We start from the raw sequence: 18,064 nt of genomic DNA, 5'->3' as shown, positions 1-18,064 counted from the left end.
CTGGCCGGGCGCGAGTGGATGACAGGGGCGTCCATTTAGCCCAGGGTGGCAAGGGTGGAGGGGGGGACCCAGGCTGCCTCACAATGGAGAGGATAGAGGAGGGCATGAAGAGAGGCCTTGTGCCCTCCAAGACCCCCCAGCCCAGCCTCAACAGAAGAAGATCCGGAGTCGGCCTATGGAGCCGCGGCCACTTCCACTGCCTCTTCCGGAAATAACGTGTCCCCACTAACGATGTGTGTCTCCCCTAATGAAACGTGACTCACCTAACGATACATGTCTCTCCGAACAAAACGTCTCACCTAACAAAATGTCTCACCTAACAAAACGTCTCGCCTAACAAAATGTCTCACCTTACAAAAAGTCTCACCTAATGATACGTGACGATATGTGTCTCCAGCTACGATATGTGTCTCACCTAACGATACGCGTCTCCCCTAACGATACCCGTCTCACCTAACGATATGTGTCTCCAGTAACGATATGTGTCTTAACTAACGATACATGTCTCACCTTATGGTACGTGTCTCCACTAACGATACGTGTCTCACCTGATGATACTTGTCTCACCTAACGATACGTGTTTCACCTAACGATGCGTGTCCTACCTAACGATACCCGTCCTACCTAACAATACCTGTCTTACCAACATTACGTTCAAAACCCAAATATCCACCTGTAGGAGCAACATAAATGCCAACAAATCGTTTATCTGCTTGCAGCACACAATGCTTGCAGCATCTCAGCACACTGCTGCATCTCCCAAGATGACATATTGACCTCCCCCCCCCCAAGACACATGCCTCTGAAAGACAGGATTTCCCTGGACAGGAACCTACCCCTACCCCATCCAGGCCTTGGCTCTTCCTGCCTGGCCTGCTGACTCCTATCCTGTCCACCACCATCACTCTCATCATCATCATCATCATCAACATCAACCTTGGTTTGGGGGGGGGGGGGACAGGCTTGCAGGAAGCCCAGAGGTCGTGCAAGACGGTGCAGGATTCACCTCCTCCCGTGGCTCCACTGCGGTGCTGGTCCAGGCTCCAGCTCCGTTCCTTACTCAGGCTCCGACCCCGGGGTCCAGGTCAGGTCCGGGTTCCAGGTCAGGTCCTGGCTCTGGGTCAGATCAGGGCTCCTAATCCGGTCTACGGCCTGGTGTTCATCCTCCTCGTCTCCATTGTTTGAACGGAGGAGGTGGAATACGCTCACACTTCCTCTGTCTGTTTTCTGGGTCATTGGGTTGTGATTTATGATGACTTGAGATGGCCCCGGCTCGCCGTTTGTTAGATTTAATTTTTAAACAAAGCAATTTTTTTTTTTTATATTTCACCCACTGATCCATTGTGATGTGCGTCTGAGTGGTTTTCACTGATGAACCACTCAGACTTCTAGCCTGCATTTGCGCATTGTTTACAAATGATATATCATTCATAAAAATATACCATTATCAAGGACATTTATGTTGAGAACTTATCTTAATGAGATGTTGTTCTGGGTTTGAAGGTTTGGTCCCAGTCTCCATTCAAGCAAAATAATATTTCCAAATCTACAACCCGCCCAAATGGAGTTTTAAAATCAGTACACTTCCCATGTGCCTTTCACAATGCACACCCAATGACTCATGTTGTTTGCAGAGATCTTTAATTTATAGATGATCACAAACCAGTAGAAGAAGGAAGTTACATGGTGTATTACATCTATACATTTTCTGAGCAATATAACCGATTTTAAATTAATATTATATGACCAAATCCTTTTTAGCTTAATTAAAGGTAATCAAAAAAGCATTATTCATACTTACCTTAAAATACTAGAGGATGAAGGAAATAGAAGGATATATAACAGCCACTTCACATATTCCATATCATTAGGATACAATTATATTGCATGCATAAAGATAGCAATACACATTGTTTTGCTTATTTCTCACTGGAACGTAGTGCATAAATCAAATTGTGTTACACAATGTTCGATGATGGGAGTATGTGGTAGATCTCCCATCATTGCACAAGTGACTTGTGTGTGACCTTTCTGCAAAGAACCTGTGCGGCAGAATGTAAGGCCATTGTGGAGAAAGGCTTATCTGAATTTTTGTTGTGCCATTCTGTACACATGGTCTGTATACACTGGTATTTGGACTATTAGTTTACCAATAATTGCAAGAAGTAATGTTTAGTCAAAGTTACAGTGAAAGCTTTGAAGCCTGATCACATTACCTCCATAAAACTTGAAAAACCATGAATGCAATCTGTTCAGATAATCTTTCACGATATTCACTTGTGACAGGTGGGGGATATTTAAGACGTTCCCAGAGGCTTTAAGTCCTGTCTCAAACTGTCGGTTGGAGCTTTCCTCTCACAAGTTTACATCACTCACATTGTTGCATCAGATTTATAATTAGATAGAAATGTATTGCACATGTCAGACTTAATTCACAGATCCTCTTTTCAATAAAAACTTCTATACATGCGATCTTGGTGTGTGTTTACTTTGCTACATTTCAGAAGCTGGGAGTCGAGAAGGTTAAGTAGCCTGCAGCTGTGGAGCAGCTTGACACGCTGGGACAACAAGTTTTAAACTGCAATATACTGATCACAGACCCTTAGAGAGCGTGATACCGGAGTTAAGCAAGTGGCTATAGAGACCTACCTGTATGAAGGAACGGTTGTATTTCACACGTGGCTCCTTAAACCTTGACACAGTGGTGTAGCGACTCATTAACCATTAGTGTATCAAACAGGCATTAGCACCAGTTGATTCAGAGAAGGCCGACCCGATGGGAGGTAGGATTATCCTTCAGTCTGGCTGGTAGCGGCGATTATGTCCAGAAAAAAACGCTAATTACAGCCTAGTTAGTTAATTCTTGGGCTGTAACTATCAGGTAGCAAAAACAATGTTAAATTTGGTTGTTTAATGGCTTAAATGATCCTCAGACAAACGGTCGACTTTAACTGACCACATAATTGTCATTCTTTTTGGTTATAACACATGTTAAACCAATTGATCTAATACCAGTTTTTGTACAAGACAAACAACTTGTGTTGTGCTACGAGTTAAACACCTAGATGGGTAGATCTCTAGCGGATGATTAACCAATCTTACGGGTATGCTTTCTTCAAGAAGCAGTCTGAATTGGCTGATCACAGCAAAGGTGGGCTCAGCAATTACGACACGGAGCAGTGAAACTGCAGGGAGACGGATATGGTACTCTTTCCATGTATTTCCTGTAGACAATTGCTTTGATTTTAGCCCCATGAAACACAATGGGAACGAGAATGCCTGCCGTCCCTGCTGAACAAACAGGAAGAACGGACATTCACTGAATGGTAGAAAATACATTAGCAACAAGACTTACAAGAACACACAGTAAAGGAGGATGACCAGAGAAAATCGCTTTTGGTTAAAGCACCTTTTATTAAAAATCATAAACATGAGTACAATTCATATTCACATTATATACAGATTTGAAAGAGCCTCATTCTAAGTCATTAGATAAGAGGAATATACAAATACATTCTTACTTCTCACACACACACACACACACACACACACACACAGTCTTTTGAAGCAGTCTTAATTGGGTCGTCTTCTACCCGTAGGAAAACATTTGTCATCGCGTCCCATCTGTCTGTCTGGGACCCCCACCCCTGTCTCTCCTTACAACACTATGCTCACAATTGCGGTATTATCTGAGTGTAACACCTCTAACTCGCACCCTGGTACTACTCACACATGCACACCTTCATCTGACTGGCTGTGTAAACTGGTCAAATGGGGAGTAGCAATCTATCTGATGTCAAGGCTTAAGTGCTTGCAGATGACTTGACCGGTGTTATGTGTGTGTGTGTGTGTGTGTGTGTGTTTTTCTCAGTGTGTGTTGCTGTGTGTGTGGAAGTCTTCGAGAGGACAAAGACGTCCAGACGATAAGTCCCAAGTTCTTAGCTCTTAAGGCCCCAACGAAACCGAGTCCCAACTTCTCCACAACAAACAAGTGTGTTTCGTGACGTCTGCCCACCATGTTGCAACCTTCACGAAGTGGCTCCCGTGCGTTGGCTCTGAACGTCGCAGTCACCGCAGGGGGGTTTAGGGGGGGTGTAACCCAACACCCCACCACACCGGTCCACTGGGTCACCCTGGGGGGACCAGGCGAGGACACGCTGGACGTGATCCTCAGGCCGTCGCTGAAATGTCTCAGAGTGTGCATACCAACACATCAAGTCTCTCCACCTATTCTCTCTCTCTCTCTGTCTCTCTCTCTCTGCATGCATCACCATACCCATGATGCACGACCGGGTTTGACGCCACGGACGCGGTCACACCTTGGTGGCAAGAGACTGGGCCTCGGTCTTCTGGGAGGACAGGGAGCCGGCGGGGCTAGCGTGCAGGGCCTTCTTCAGGTTGAGCAGGCACAGGCACTGGGAGCGAAAGCGCAGGTCGAAGAAGGCGTAGAGGAAGGGGTTGAGGCAGCTGTTGATGTAGGCCAGGCAGGTGGCGTACGGGTGTGCCAGCAGCAGGAAGCGCAGGAAGGCGCAGGTGTCCGGCGCCAGGTTGAGGTAGGAGAGCGCGTCGGCGCTCTTCACCACGTGGAAGGGCGTCCAGCACACGGCGAACACCACCACCAGCGTGGTGATGATCTTCAGCAGGCGCCGCTTGCGCTGGTCCTCCTTGCGCAGCGTGTTGAAGTGACGCGTGACGGTGCAGCCGATGAAGCAGTAGCACACCATCATGGCCAAGAAGGGCAGCAGGAAGCCCAGCGCCGACGAGGACATGCTGAGGCCCGCCACCCACACGTTCTCCTGCTTCTTGTCGGTGACCACCAGGCTGAAGTCCATGACGCAGGACGTGCGGTTGCTGACCTTGTCGTGCTGCGTGGTGCGGAACACCAGGGTGGGCGACGCCAGCAGGCAGGACAGCACCCAGATGGCGGTGAGCGACATCTGCATGTAGCCCCGCGTGCGCAGCTGCGTGCTGGAAAGCGAGTGCACGATGGCCAGGTAGCGGTCCAGGCTCATGCAGGTGAGGCAGAAGACGCTGGCGTACATGTTGAGCAGCACCACGTAGCTGCTGATCTTGCACAGCACCTCGCCGAAGGGCCAGTGGTAGCCCAGCGCCGTGTAGACGGCCCACAGTGGCAGGGTGACCACGAAGGTGAGGTCGGCCAGGGCCAGGTTGCCGATGTAGACGTCGGTGGCGCGCCACTTGCCCTGCGCGCGCCACACGGTGAAGATGACCACGCCGTTGCCCGACAGGCCCAGGATGAAGATGAGCATGTAGAGGACGGGGATGACGGAGTAGGAGGGCTCCCACTCGGAGTAGTCGCACATGGTGCCGTTCTCCAACTCGTCGTAGTCGTAGTAGTAGCTCTCGGTGGTCGCCTCCATCTCGCCGCCGGCTCTCTCTTGATCGCTTGGAATATCCGGTTAAAAATAGTCTCAATACGTCTCTGGAGCTGAGGTGTAGAGTTGCACCTCTGCACACCGCCCGGGGAGACAAAGATCAAAGCCCGGGGGGGGGGGGGAGGCAGTACGGAAAGCAGAGTTTTGAAGGAGAGTTGGTGAATGGTTGAGTGAGTTAGGCTCCTGTGAGAAAAAAAGCAGCTCTCAGAGGTCTGACGGTGGAACTCACTGGCTTGCTTGCTATCTGTGACAGCTGCCTGCTCTTTATATACCCGCTCCCAGCCCTGCGGAACCTCCCAGGAACCCTCCTCTCCCCCAGCCCCGCCCCCCCTTCCCTCCTCCCCTCCCGTCCCCTCACCCCTCCTCCCTTCCTCCTCCTTTTGCTCAGGCCCATGTGCTGCTTACAAAGTCATGATTTTACTGGTCTTACTTCTTTTGGTTTACTTATTTTACTGATCCTACCCTATTATTATTGTTATCCTATAAGGCACTGCTGTCTGCATTAACTCCTTATGCACTTAACATTCATTGCTCTATTGTTTTTATTCTGATATTGAATAATTAGATTCATTGACTTTTCTTCATTGTGCAACATGTGACTGTTTTGGATCAAAAAGCACTCAATAGAACAAGAGTGAGTTCTAGTGGGCGCCAGGTCTGGGCATGTGCCGTTCAGGTCAATTAGCCTGCTAATGTCTGCTCGTCGGGTGGGACCGTGGTCCCCTCTCATCCAGACGACCGCATTTCAATGTCAATGCGTCAGGTTTGGTCGCAGCAGCACACGCTCCAACATGCAGGCAAGGAACTGACACTGGAAACGTTGATTTTGCCAGCTATCATGTTTTTTGTGCTGCTGTTTATTATTAGATTACAAATAAGGAAGTATTATTTGAAATGTCCGGCAGAGATATACTATTAATAACAATAATACAATATATATATAAACGCTAAATACCCCAACATGAAATGTTGGGTAAATAAAAAAGTGAAATTACTCATTTGAAGAGAGGTCTAGTATAATGGCTCTGTTGTTCCCTTACAGCAGGACTACACAAACAACCGGAGACAAGAAACCCTGTGATACTGAACTGCAGGGCAAATAGGCAAGAAATTACACCAATTGTTAATTCAAGATGAGACAAGACAGGCCATTCACGAGGGCAGACAGAGACGGAGAGCTTTAGTAAGGTCTGCTCTAAAGCACAGAGACATGAGGGAAGACAAGGGAGAGAGACACCAAAAGAGTTTTATTAAGGTCCTGATTCTCTATCTCTAGCAAACAGACACAGAGGGAAGTCATGGGAATGATATTATGAGAAACGATTGTGTATATATCGAATTTTTAAAGAAAGATAAAATGCACTGTTGACATTGTGCAATACTGAATGATGAATCCAGGGCAAAGGTAACATGAGCGCATGTAGTGATTATTATAAAATAACTTAAAACCTGAATGTTTCTGGGATTGTGCTTCTGTAGTGCATGGGCTTCTGTATGTCTGGATGTGCGTGCAGGATCGTGTGTGTGTGTGTGTGTGTGTGTGCGTGTGTGCCCAGCTGGAAGGCCTCACTCCCCAGCCAGCCTCGTCTCTCAGCGGAGCGGCAGCCGTGGCGCCGGCCCTGACCCTCGGAGACACAACTAATGCTGCTGCATCACTCCCTCCCCCCTCCCTCCCCTCCTCCCCCCATCCGTCCATCCGTCCGTCCTTGATTGACTGAACAACAGATCCCGTAGGGGTTTCATCCGTTCATCTGTCGGAGCCCTTTAATCCGTCCTGAGCTAACTAGCGGCGAGGACGTTTGGCCAAACAGGAAGTGACAGAGGGCCCTGTGTTGGGGAGGGCCTTCCCTGCCCCGTTCCAGAGTGTATTTATACTTTTTATCCCTGTATCTGTACCTCATATCCTAGTGGTTTTAATAGTAGTGCTATTTATAGTATAGCATCAATTTGTCATTAGGGTAGCACAGTATAAAGTAGTGGTATTTGTAGCATACAAAGTGGTAGTTTTTGTAGTATAGTATAAATGAGTAGGAGAAGTCATGATTTATAAGTGTTGCTAAAAGTTGCTTTGTGATAATAAGAATATAGAGACACAAAACACATAGGCTCTGGGTAAAGTGCCCTCTCCTAGTGTACTCTCCTAATGTCCTTCCCTCACTCACTCAGTCTCCCCCAACATTCATCACTCATGCTCCCCCCCCCCCCCACCTGTGTTTCGTAGGGCTGCTAGTTGTTGTTGTTGTGTTGGTGGTTCTGTGTTGTAATTTCTCCTGTGTGGCCCAGACAGCAGTAAACCACACACACACACACACACACACCCACAGCATGGCAAGGAACAAACACAAACACATGCATGCACACCCTTGGAGGCATGTCACTCCTCCACCACACAACTTCATTCATAACATGCTGGATGCAAGCGGCAGTTCCAAAAGGATGGGAACAGGGGAGTATTGCTGTAGACAGACCATCATATGGAAAGAGGGATGGATGGACAGTTGATAACCATGCAGACAGACGGACAGGCAGTCAGACAGACAGGGAACACACATGTATCGGAATGTAAGACAGAAAGACACACAGTCAGGAAAAGTCTGTCTGTCTGCAAGGCAGTTGGAGCTTCCTCTGAGCGCTTCTGCTAACCTTGTAAATAAAAAGAGGGAGAGGGGGGGAGCGACAAAGCATTGAGGTTGGTGAGAGAGTGCAACAGTTGTTTGATGTGTGTGTTGAGCTGTCAAGAAAGAGACCACATGCACAGCTTCTGCAGCTGGCTCTGCAGGCTCTTTTAGTGAACCAAGTGTGTGTGTTTGAGTGGCTGTGTGGGCATGTGTGAGTGGGTGTGTGTGCATGTGGGTGCGTGTGCGTGTGTGTGATGCTAGCGGACGATAAAGGAAAGCTGGGCAGAGCAGCCCCAGTATCGCTGGTCGCAGGCGTTCGATAGGTTTTTATTAGGCCTCTCTCTGTTGTATCTCCACACACGGGGAGGTAGGTGTCAACATGTTGTTGAGCAGAAGGGGGGGGGGGTTTAACGCCAGCTTGCCAAACACACCGAGGCCACCATGATGGACAACAGGCCCTCCGCCCCCCCTCTCTCTGTACCGTGGTCGGAGGGCCGATATAACACAATGTTCCAGATAATTTCACTATCCAGGATCATGTGAAATAAGGAGTATCATGTCACAAGATGAGTATCATGTCACATGATGAGGGTCACGTTCAATATATCAGAGTTAAAAAATGTTAGATTGGCTTAATTGTCAATTGTAGGCCTGCTGTTGCATTGCTGGATGGCTAAGATGACTCATTCACTGTCTTGGCTTGAGAAAACCTTCAAATGTGTTTTATAAACCCGTTTGTTTGAAATGCTTGGTTTAAGGTATAAACATTTCGTCATTGAACGACGAGTGACATGCACATCATCGTTCAGACCCGTAGCTGTTTGTGAAGCTATCTCTCACAATCATGTGAAACGCAGCCCAGATAAGCTGCTAAAAGCAAAGCATGCATGTATAAGTGATTTCCACACGCACACACCATGGGTGCAGATCCCGGGCGGGACAGAGGAGATGTTTCGCCTCCAACTACTGAAAAATATCAAGTTGTCCCCCCCAATATTCATTACTTCTAAATGTAAGTCATTTCAAAATTTTATCTTATAAAAGCAGACTCCTCATTTGAAATAATTCAAACACAAACACAAGACTTATTAGAGGTTTTGTCTCCTAATCATGGGTCTGGACTGTAAATGTAAGACTGGTGTGCATATCTCCATGCATGTTTTCAGAGAGTGACGGCCTAAAAGTGATCCATGAATACTTGTTAAGCAACTCTTAACGGCTGAGTGTCTGTTACAGCAAATAATTTGATTTATATTGGTGATATTATTGATGTCCCCGCCCTTGACATCCACACACACGCACAGGAACACACAGCAAAAATATGCGCACCAACAATTGTGACTTCCCTTATGTGATTGGGTAATTTGAAAGGAACTTAAACATGATTAGTGACGGAAACGTCTTCCAGTCGAGCGGTTAGACACGAGTGGGGGGGCTGGAGAAGGGCTGCGTTTTGAAGCCCCCCCCCGCTTGTTAAAGTGATCTCTTATCAGCCTGACAGGAGACATGTGGAGTCCTTAAGACAAAGCACCCATGCAGAATGTTATGTTCCCTTCAAAGTGCCTTCCAGAGTCAATAGGGATGACCTAGAGCAGCATACTGGAACAGCATGTGTGAGAAGGAGTGAAGGACCTGAACATGGTAGAAGAACAGACAGTTTGAAAAAGGACATTTCATATTCCTAGGTTATTCCTTCTGGGGGTTATTCCTATGTTCCCAGGGTCCTGTGTTCCCAGGGCCCTATGTTCCCAGGGCCCTGTGTTCCCAGAGCCCTATGTTCTCAGGGTCCTACGTTCTCAGTCTCCTGTGTTCTCAGGGTCCTATGTTCTCAGGGTATTCTGTTCCCCAGTTCTACATACTATATGTGTTCTCCAAGGGTTCAATGTTCCTATGTTCCCCAGTTCTACATAGATGTTCTCAAATGTTCCCAGGGTTAGATGTTCCCCAGATTAATGTACAGCACTTAATCAGAACCTAAACAATGTGTTACCCAGCTCTGTTTTGCTGAGATGGGCTTTCATGGGAACTCGTCAAAAGGGTGTTTCTTTTCTTCTTCTGCTTCTTAGTTTGCAGCCGTTACCATATAAAATAGGCTTGATGAAAAATTAAAGTTCCCGTTTCATGGTCATGGAGCTGCAGAAAAAAGTGTAACTTGGCGCTTGATAAAAATTCACCAGCCTGAATCTGTGAGAGGTTGAAAAGGCGTGAGATCACAAGCCGTTACCATATAAAATAGGCTTGGTTAAAAATTAAAGTTCCCTTTTCATGGTAATGGATAGAGGAACATGCCCTTTATTACCTCAGTGGATGCATCCTAATCGCTTGTTTAAATGCCAGCAGAAAAAAGTGCAACTTGGCGCTTGATAAAAATACGCCTGAATCTGTGAGAGGTTGAAAAGGCGTGAGATCACACGCCCAAGAAGACGTCTGCTCACGAAGACAAAACTGAAACCTGAGGTCCACAGAATCGTCATCCAAACCCAGCCTCACCAGAGCGGGGTGGAGGTACTACTGCTTGAGTACTTATGGCAAAGTCACGTGACTTATAGATGCGATCGTCAAGGATCGCAACTGGATCAACTGGATCTTGATGGATGCAAAGATACAACATCCAAATGCAGTACTGTGCATACATTTATATTATATACAGGGCATTTTGCTGCTTCTTGCCCAAAGCAACTTATTCATACACATTGATACACCATCGAGCAGGTCAACCACACACGGCAACACGGCTGGTCGGGAGCAGTTAGGGTTAGGTGTCCTGCTCAGGGACACCTCGTTATTCTGCTAGGAGGAGCTGGGATCGAACAAGTAACCTTTTACAAGGTTGCTTGTTACAAATCAACCTGTTCTACCACCAGAGCTACTGCCGCCATTAACCCCTTTATAAGTCATACTCCGTGGCAAATCTGTGGGTACAGGTTATATCCAGTATATCTATGATTGAACTCCTATCATATCCTATCATTCCATGATAAGCCACTATTATAAACCTTTGGAGACCATTACAAAGGGGACACGATAATGGACATCAGCAGGATCCCTGCTGATGTCAGGACTGCAGAGTCGCTCACCAGATTCCGCAAAAGACTCAAGAGACTCACTTATTCAGAGGTCACCTGGCCCCTGCATCGCCTCCCTCCTTACCCCTCACCGCCCCTTCACCTCCCTTAATCACCTCAAAACACCCTCCTGCTCACTTATTGTATTTTGTACGCCCTGGCACTTAATGTACGCTCTTGTTGTATGCTGTACGTCCAAGAACTTAAAAATAGGGGGGTGCAAATCACATAATGCTGTGATTTGCACTGAAGCTGGAAGGGTTAAGACGATGCATTGGCAAGCAGATGCAAGTCAGGGTCATCAAGTTAAAAAAAAACGGCAGACATTATTTATGTGCTGCAACTTCCAGGCATGTATACAAAGGAGGGCGTGCCAAGAAGGGCTTTCTCCTCATTGTTTAAAATAACTCTCTCCGTCCATCGCCTCATAGGAGGAACTGAGATAAGGTGTCGGGGCATGCCACCCTGCTGTCTTCAACAACAGTCAATCTGCAACAATGCTTTCCCGCCCAAAGCCTTCGCCTTTTCTCTCTCTCACTCTCTCTCTCTCTCTCTCTTCTTCTCTCTCTCTTTCTCTCTGTCTCTCTCTCTCTCCCTCCCTTCCTCCACTGGGTTTATGTCCTAGATGATTCACGATCACCAATCTAATAATTATAGTTACACAGCAAGAAGTGTTTTAGAAGTGGACCTGCCTACATGAAGGGTTGGATTGGGTTGCGTCCTGAGCTTTGATCATTAGCGTGAAATGCAAGCTCTTGCGGAAAAATGTGATGGAGTCTTAACTTTAGTGTTTGGGTGAAACACAACTCTTCAGTTTGGGTTTAATGTGTGGAGACAAGCACACGCGCACACACTCACACACACATTCCTATATACATGGACACACTCAAGCAAGCTAGTCTTCAGTTTGGTTTTTAATGTGTGGAGATGTGCACGTGCACACACACACACATGCACACACACACGCACACACACACACACACATACACGCACAAACACACACCTATATACATGGATACACTCATTATAACATGCGTGGACTCATAGGCATATAAACAAGCTCTTACGGTCCTTCATCACACACACCCAGATGCACGTCAGCACACACACACAATCACACACACACACACACACACACACACACACACACGGCGTATCTAACGCCATACACACACACAGACATACAATGTAACACCCGTGACTTACCGGTTGGAATACAATAAGCCATTGTAACCTCAGAGGCAGGGTAGGACTTGCATCTGGTTTGGTCATTAGGCTCAGTTATAACCGGACTGTGAGGTCAGCTTCAAGACCATCCATCTATCTGTCCCTCTATCGCTGACATTTATTGTGTCAGCATATGCACTTGAACATGTTTGGGTGTATGCCTATATATATATATGTCTGTTGAGATGGCTATAGACCTATATGTATGTACAGGATTTTTCTTTTTTTTGCGTGTCACATTATGTTTCAAATGTGACCAGTATCAGATTCCAGTGTGAACTGGTCAGTCCGAAGTGACCAGCTTCAGCAAAAAAAAAACAATAACAAAGGTCCCACACAGCACACACGGAAGTAAACATGGAGGCCGCTAGAATCAGCGGTAACGCTTTAATTTATAGAGGGATTATCAGTCTACGTCACTCTACGTCACTCCCCGCTCTACGCGCATGTCGTTTGCAGAAAGACGAGAGCGACAAGAATCATGTCTTATTGTGCGGTTGGTTGCACAAACCCTTTTATTAAGACTGATTATCCCATTTATTCTTCTTCTTGCTTGCCAACATAATAAAACAATTCAAATACTTTAATAATTATGCTCTTTCTTATTCGTATTGCATGCTTATTAAATGTTTACTCTGAGTGTTTGAGTTCATCTCCCTCAAAAAGTAGTCCCCTTTAATTACGATTGATCAAACACGTTTTTGACACCTCGAAGGGCATTATCCCACTTATACCTTGGTCACTTGCCAAATAAATAAAATAAATTAAGATCATTAATTTATATTTTCATGCGTTTTACAATCCAAATATAAAGTTTTTCACATTTTAGGACGGACCGTAGCTACGACTTGGCAACGGGAGGTATTCTAGTCCGCTGAGCTATGAGCCAGAGAGCTAACGTTATGGATTGTACATATTTATAATTCGAAATTCGTCCCAGCCTTTATACCACAGATATTCTAGGGTCTATAGCCTATAACCGTGTTGTCTGATTACAGTTTAATTCATTTTCACAATTTACCAGCTCTCGTTTTGAGGAACAATTCCCATTCGTTTCAATGGGAATCGCGACGGTCTATACTTTCAACATAAAGTGTACATATTTATAATTCAAAATTCGTCCCAGCCTTTATACCACAGATACTCTAGGGTCTATAGCATATAACTGCGTTTTCTGATTACAGTTTAATGTAACAGTAAGCTGACGAAATCGCTAATTAAAACCGCAACTGCAAATTAACCACACAGAGATAACCATGGCAACCGGTCAAACAAAATTTCTTTTTTCCATCATCAAACAGACGCTAGTATGTGTGACAGATCGCCAGAAAAGGAAAACATGTCATTATTAATCGCTTTCAAGCATTATTTCTATTAACTAATCTTTCCACCTTTGACCTCATTCGCAGCTGTCTATCGTGTTTATATTCACCGCGCAGGCTTGAGGCAAACGCCAATCCAGATTTACGTCAAAGTCGCATGAGTTCCGATATGAACGTTCAAACCGAGGTCTCATTGCCCAAAATCAGACCTGTAGAGGCCTATCCGATTGAGGAGGAGCATATGTGAAAGTGGCCCAATTCAGTGTTCAAATTCCATGGTACTGCTGTTGACACTATTCTGAAAAAATCAGATCCGAGTCACATCTGAGCGAAGAAATCAGAATTAGGCATCTTTTCACTTGCAAAAAATTGGGCCTCTTGCGTGTGTGTCTGTATAGATATGTGTCTGTATAGGCATTTATGTACCGGAATGTATCTTAACATATCTGTATAGTTTTAGATCTATAAGTATCTATGTGTATGTCTATGTAGATATAGTGTTATATGTATCTAAGTTCATGCATATGATCATTTGTCTGTATAAATATGCACCTGTATGTTGTATTTAGCTCAATGCATTACCCTTGGTATTTACATAATTATCAACTAGGCCTGAGCCCATTCATGTTCACAGCAAAGAAAATATTCAAACTATTATGTGCAAGTCTTTTAAAAATGTATTTACAATTCCATTTAGGCCATTTAGCAGACGCTTTTATCCAAAGCAACCATCCATCGGACCATTCATAAACCAACGCAGAGTCAACCGTGCAAGGCGACTGGCCGTCATTATTCGATATATATTGTATCTTATGATGACACATTATTTCATAACTGAAAAGGCATGTACGTTTAATTGCGTGCCCTGATCATGCAGGAGCCCTCTGTGTGTTTATCTGTTATCTCAGCCCTGCTGTGCTGCCTCAGGCCCTCCAGTATCATCCGAGTCTGGCTCCACAACTCACCGGGCAGACTCCAGATGTACTCCAGACCAGGAAGAACTTCACTCTTTATCTCATTCTCTCTCTCCTTTGCACTCACACACATGCTCTCTCGTTTCTTACTCTCTATTTTCAACCTTTCTCTTTTTCTGTCTCACCTTTTCTCTTGCATTGTCTGCCTGTCTCTCGTTATGTCTCTCTCTCTCTCTCTCTCTCTCTCTCTCTCTCCCCCTCTCTCTCTCTCTCTCTCTCTTTCTCTCTGTTACACACACACACACACACACACACACACACACACACACACACACACACACACACACACGTGTGTTTCCTTGCCAGGGGAAGACCGCACTAGATGGACAGGAACTGGCGAGACAGCAGGGATGTGACAGAACAATGGCAGGAAATGACCTCAGATCAATACAGATTCGGGCCCAGCTAACAAATAGACAAACACAGAGCCAGCAAACCTTCCTGGCAAACAGATCAACAAGAAGCTGATGAAATCCCAACCTTGTGCACAGTAGCTCTTCCCTTGTGCTACTGACAGTATTGTTAAGTACAGTAGCTCTTCTCTTGTAGTACTGACGGCATTGTTATGTACAGGAGCTCTTCCCTTGTGGTAATGACAGTATTTTTTGTGTACAGGAACTCTACTCTTGTAGTACTGACAGAATTCAGTACAGGAGCTCTTCTCTTGTAGTACGGACAGTATGTTGTGTACAGGAACTCTACTCTTGTAGTACTGACAGTATTGTTCAGTACAGTAGCTCTACTCGTTTAGTACTGACAGTATTGTGTACAGGAGCTCTACTCTTGTAGTACTGACAGCATTGTGTACTGGAGCTCTACTCTTGTAGTACTGACAGTATTTAGTACAGGAGCTCTGCTCTTGTAGTACTGACAGTATTGAGTACAGGAGCTCTACTCTTGTAGTACTGACAGTATTGTGTACAGGAGCACTACTCTTGTAGTACTGACAGTATTTAGTACAGGAGCTCTGCTCTTGTAGTACTGACAGTATTGTGTACAGGTGCTCTACTCTTGTAGTACTCACAGTATTGCTCAGTACAGGAGCTCGAGTGCACCTATACTGAATGACACTGACAGTGCCCTCAGGTCCAAAATAGTTTTCTGCAATAGTGTGTGTGTGTGTGTGTGTGTGTGTGTGTGTGTGTGTGTGTGTGTGTGTGTGTGTGTGTGTCTGTATGTGCGTGCATGCGTGTTCGTGTGTTTGAGAGAGCGAGAACATTTAAAGATGCTTGTTCGGGCGTTCAAACAGCTGTCGGCGTGGCGTGCAACTTGAAGTCGTGCACTACAGAGATCATTTGCATTGGCCACTAACCGGTCAGACGGCATGCCTCGCGGGTTGTCATGGAAACACGCCACTGTTGTTACTGAAACGAGCCCGACTACCAACAAGGGAATAGCGTTTTCAATACAGAGGACGGATCCTGTTTTATCTGATCTTTTACTCATTGTTATTTTGGTATCAGGGCAGAGCCTGAGGTTCCCAACCTGAAGGGAGAGACGCAGCTGTTGTGACAGACATTCTGAGATGTGAGTCCATCCCGGCTACCATCCAACTGGGGTCCAGTGGACTACACACACACACACACACACACACACACACACACACACACACACACACACACACACACACACACACACACACACAAACACACACACACTCACACACACACACACACACACACACACACACACACACACACACACACACACACACGCACACGTTCGATGACCTACTAGGACGATGCACTGATGTCCCAGACAGACATTCAGACTTCCTGAGTTAGGTGATAAGGTGTGAACGCTACTCTTTCTGTTGTCGTGGCAACTAGGGAGAGACCCACACTGGGATGCAGAGGGCCTGGTGGTGGAGGGTCTGAGTTTGGAGGGGCCTAGGCCCTAGAGGGTGGGGGGACTGGAGGGTCCAGGGCAGAGGGAGTGGACCCTTGTTATTAAAACCTTTGTGGGGTGTCTTACAGCTTACCTAAGCAGACTCTAATCTGCCAGACGCTTCACACATATGGTCAATGAGCTCATCCATAAACCCATCTACCCCCCCCCCCCCCCCCCACACACACACACACACGCACACACACAGACACACACACACACACACACACACACACACATACACATCCCACCCATATATCAATGCCTACAGCACATATTGACACAAAAAGACGATTCAACATTTTCTTGAATAGAGGACCTGACCATCTTTCCGTGTGTTCGTGTTGTAACATGTAAACATGATGGACACATGATTCATCTGGCTGTAGAAGTGAATGTGTTGCGTGGATACAACCATATGTCTGGATGGCTATGTCTAGGTTCAGACTGATCTCCTGATACCAGATCAGACATAAAGCTTACACTACACGCTATAGTGTAGAGTTATACACTAAAGAGTTAAATAAAATGGATAACAATAGTGATGCACTATAGAGTTATATAAAGTTTAGATCAATCCTAGTGTATAGTTGTGAACTTGTTGTACATATTATATCAACCACAGTGTTCAGTGTAGTTATAGGGTTTACTATACACTTGTTATATAGTTTATATTAATCATTTTTGCACTAGACAGAGAAGCATTGTTTCCCACAGTTGAAGATGAAATCATGCAAGCATGATGTATGTCAGTAGGTGAGTGAGTCAGTCTGTCTGTCTTTCTGTCCCGTCTCATGTGACGCTCCTGGTTGTCTCCGTCTCTCGGTCGCAGACAGCCCCATGCTCCCCGGGGTCATAAATAAAAAAGCGTCTTCATCTTTGTGGCTGCTGGGATTATCCACAAGGGCCCCTGAAATGGCTCCGTTTACAAATGTATGGGAAAATACGGGAAATACGGGACTGCATGGAATCAGAGAGAGGATTCCTCTTCCCTGCGATGGGTCTTTCAAAAACACAAATGCATTGAAATGTGTGTCCAACAGATCGTTTAAAAACGAAATAATTATCTTCACGTCTAACCAACTTCATTTTGAACACAAATTATATTACATTTGTGAATAACAAATTCAAAATTCAAAAGTATTGGGAAGGTTTGACTTGAAGACTGTAGTTCTTTTGTTCCTGACGAGAGGCCAGTTAAGTCCCCCCCCTATCCTTTCACCACGCTAAGGGACACACAGTCTCACACGGCTCCTCTGAGGGTTGGTGTGTGTTGGGTGGGAATTCGTCTCTATTTGAGATGCAAATTCCTCTGTGAGCTGAAAGAGCCGGGGAAACAGGTGTGTGTGTGTGTGTGTGTGTGTGTGTGTGTGTGTGTGTGTGTGTGTGTGTGTGTGTGTGTGTGTGTGTGTGTGTGTGTGTGTGTGTGTGTGTGTGTGTGTGTGTGTGTGTGTCTGCAGAGGCGTGTTGAATGATAACACATAAGGGCATTGAGCTGGCCTGGAGGGGTTGTGGTGTTGAACTGATCCATATGGTTCTCCTGGTATCAAACACAAGGTGAGACAACATCCTGGA

The 18,064-nt window shown here is 45.8% G+C and overlaps 1 protein-coding gene across 1 annotated transcript; it reads right to left on the bottom strand.

The window, feature by feature from the left end:
• Nucleotides 1-3,465: 3,465 nt before the first annotated feature.
• On the bottom strand, nt 3,466-5,619 carry LOC307074051 (apelin receptor B-like). Its single transcript, XM_079734044.1, has one exon. It carries the CDS (start codon nt 5,379-5,381, stop codon nt 4,314-4,316), a length of 1,068 nt encoding a protein of 355 aa, XP_079590170.1. The 5' UTR covers nt 5,382-5,619; the 3' UTR covers nt 3,466-4,313.
• Nucleotides 5,620-18,064: the final 12,445 nt, after the last annotated feature.

The sequence above is a fragment of the Pollachius pollachius genome, assembly GCF_949987615.1.
Source record: "Pollachius pollachius genome assembly, chromosome: 4".
NCBI lineage: Eukaryota > Metazoa > Chordata > Actinopteri > Gadiformes > Gadidae > Pollachius > Pollachius pollachius.
This window is presented reverse-complemented; position numbering and strand designations above follow the sequence as displayed.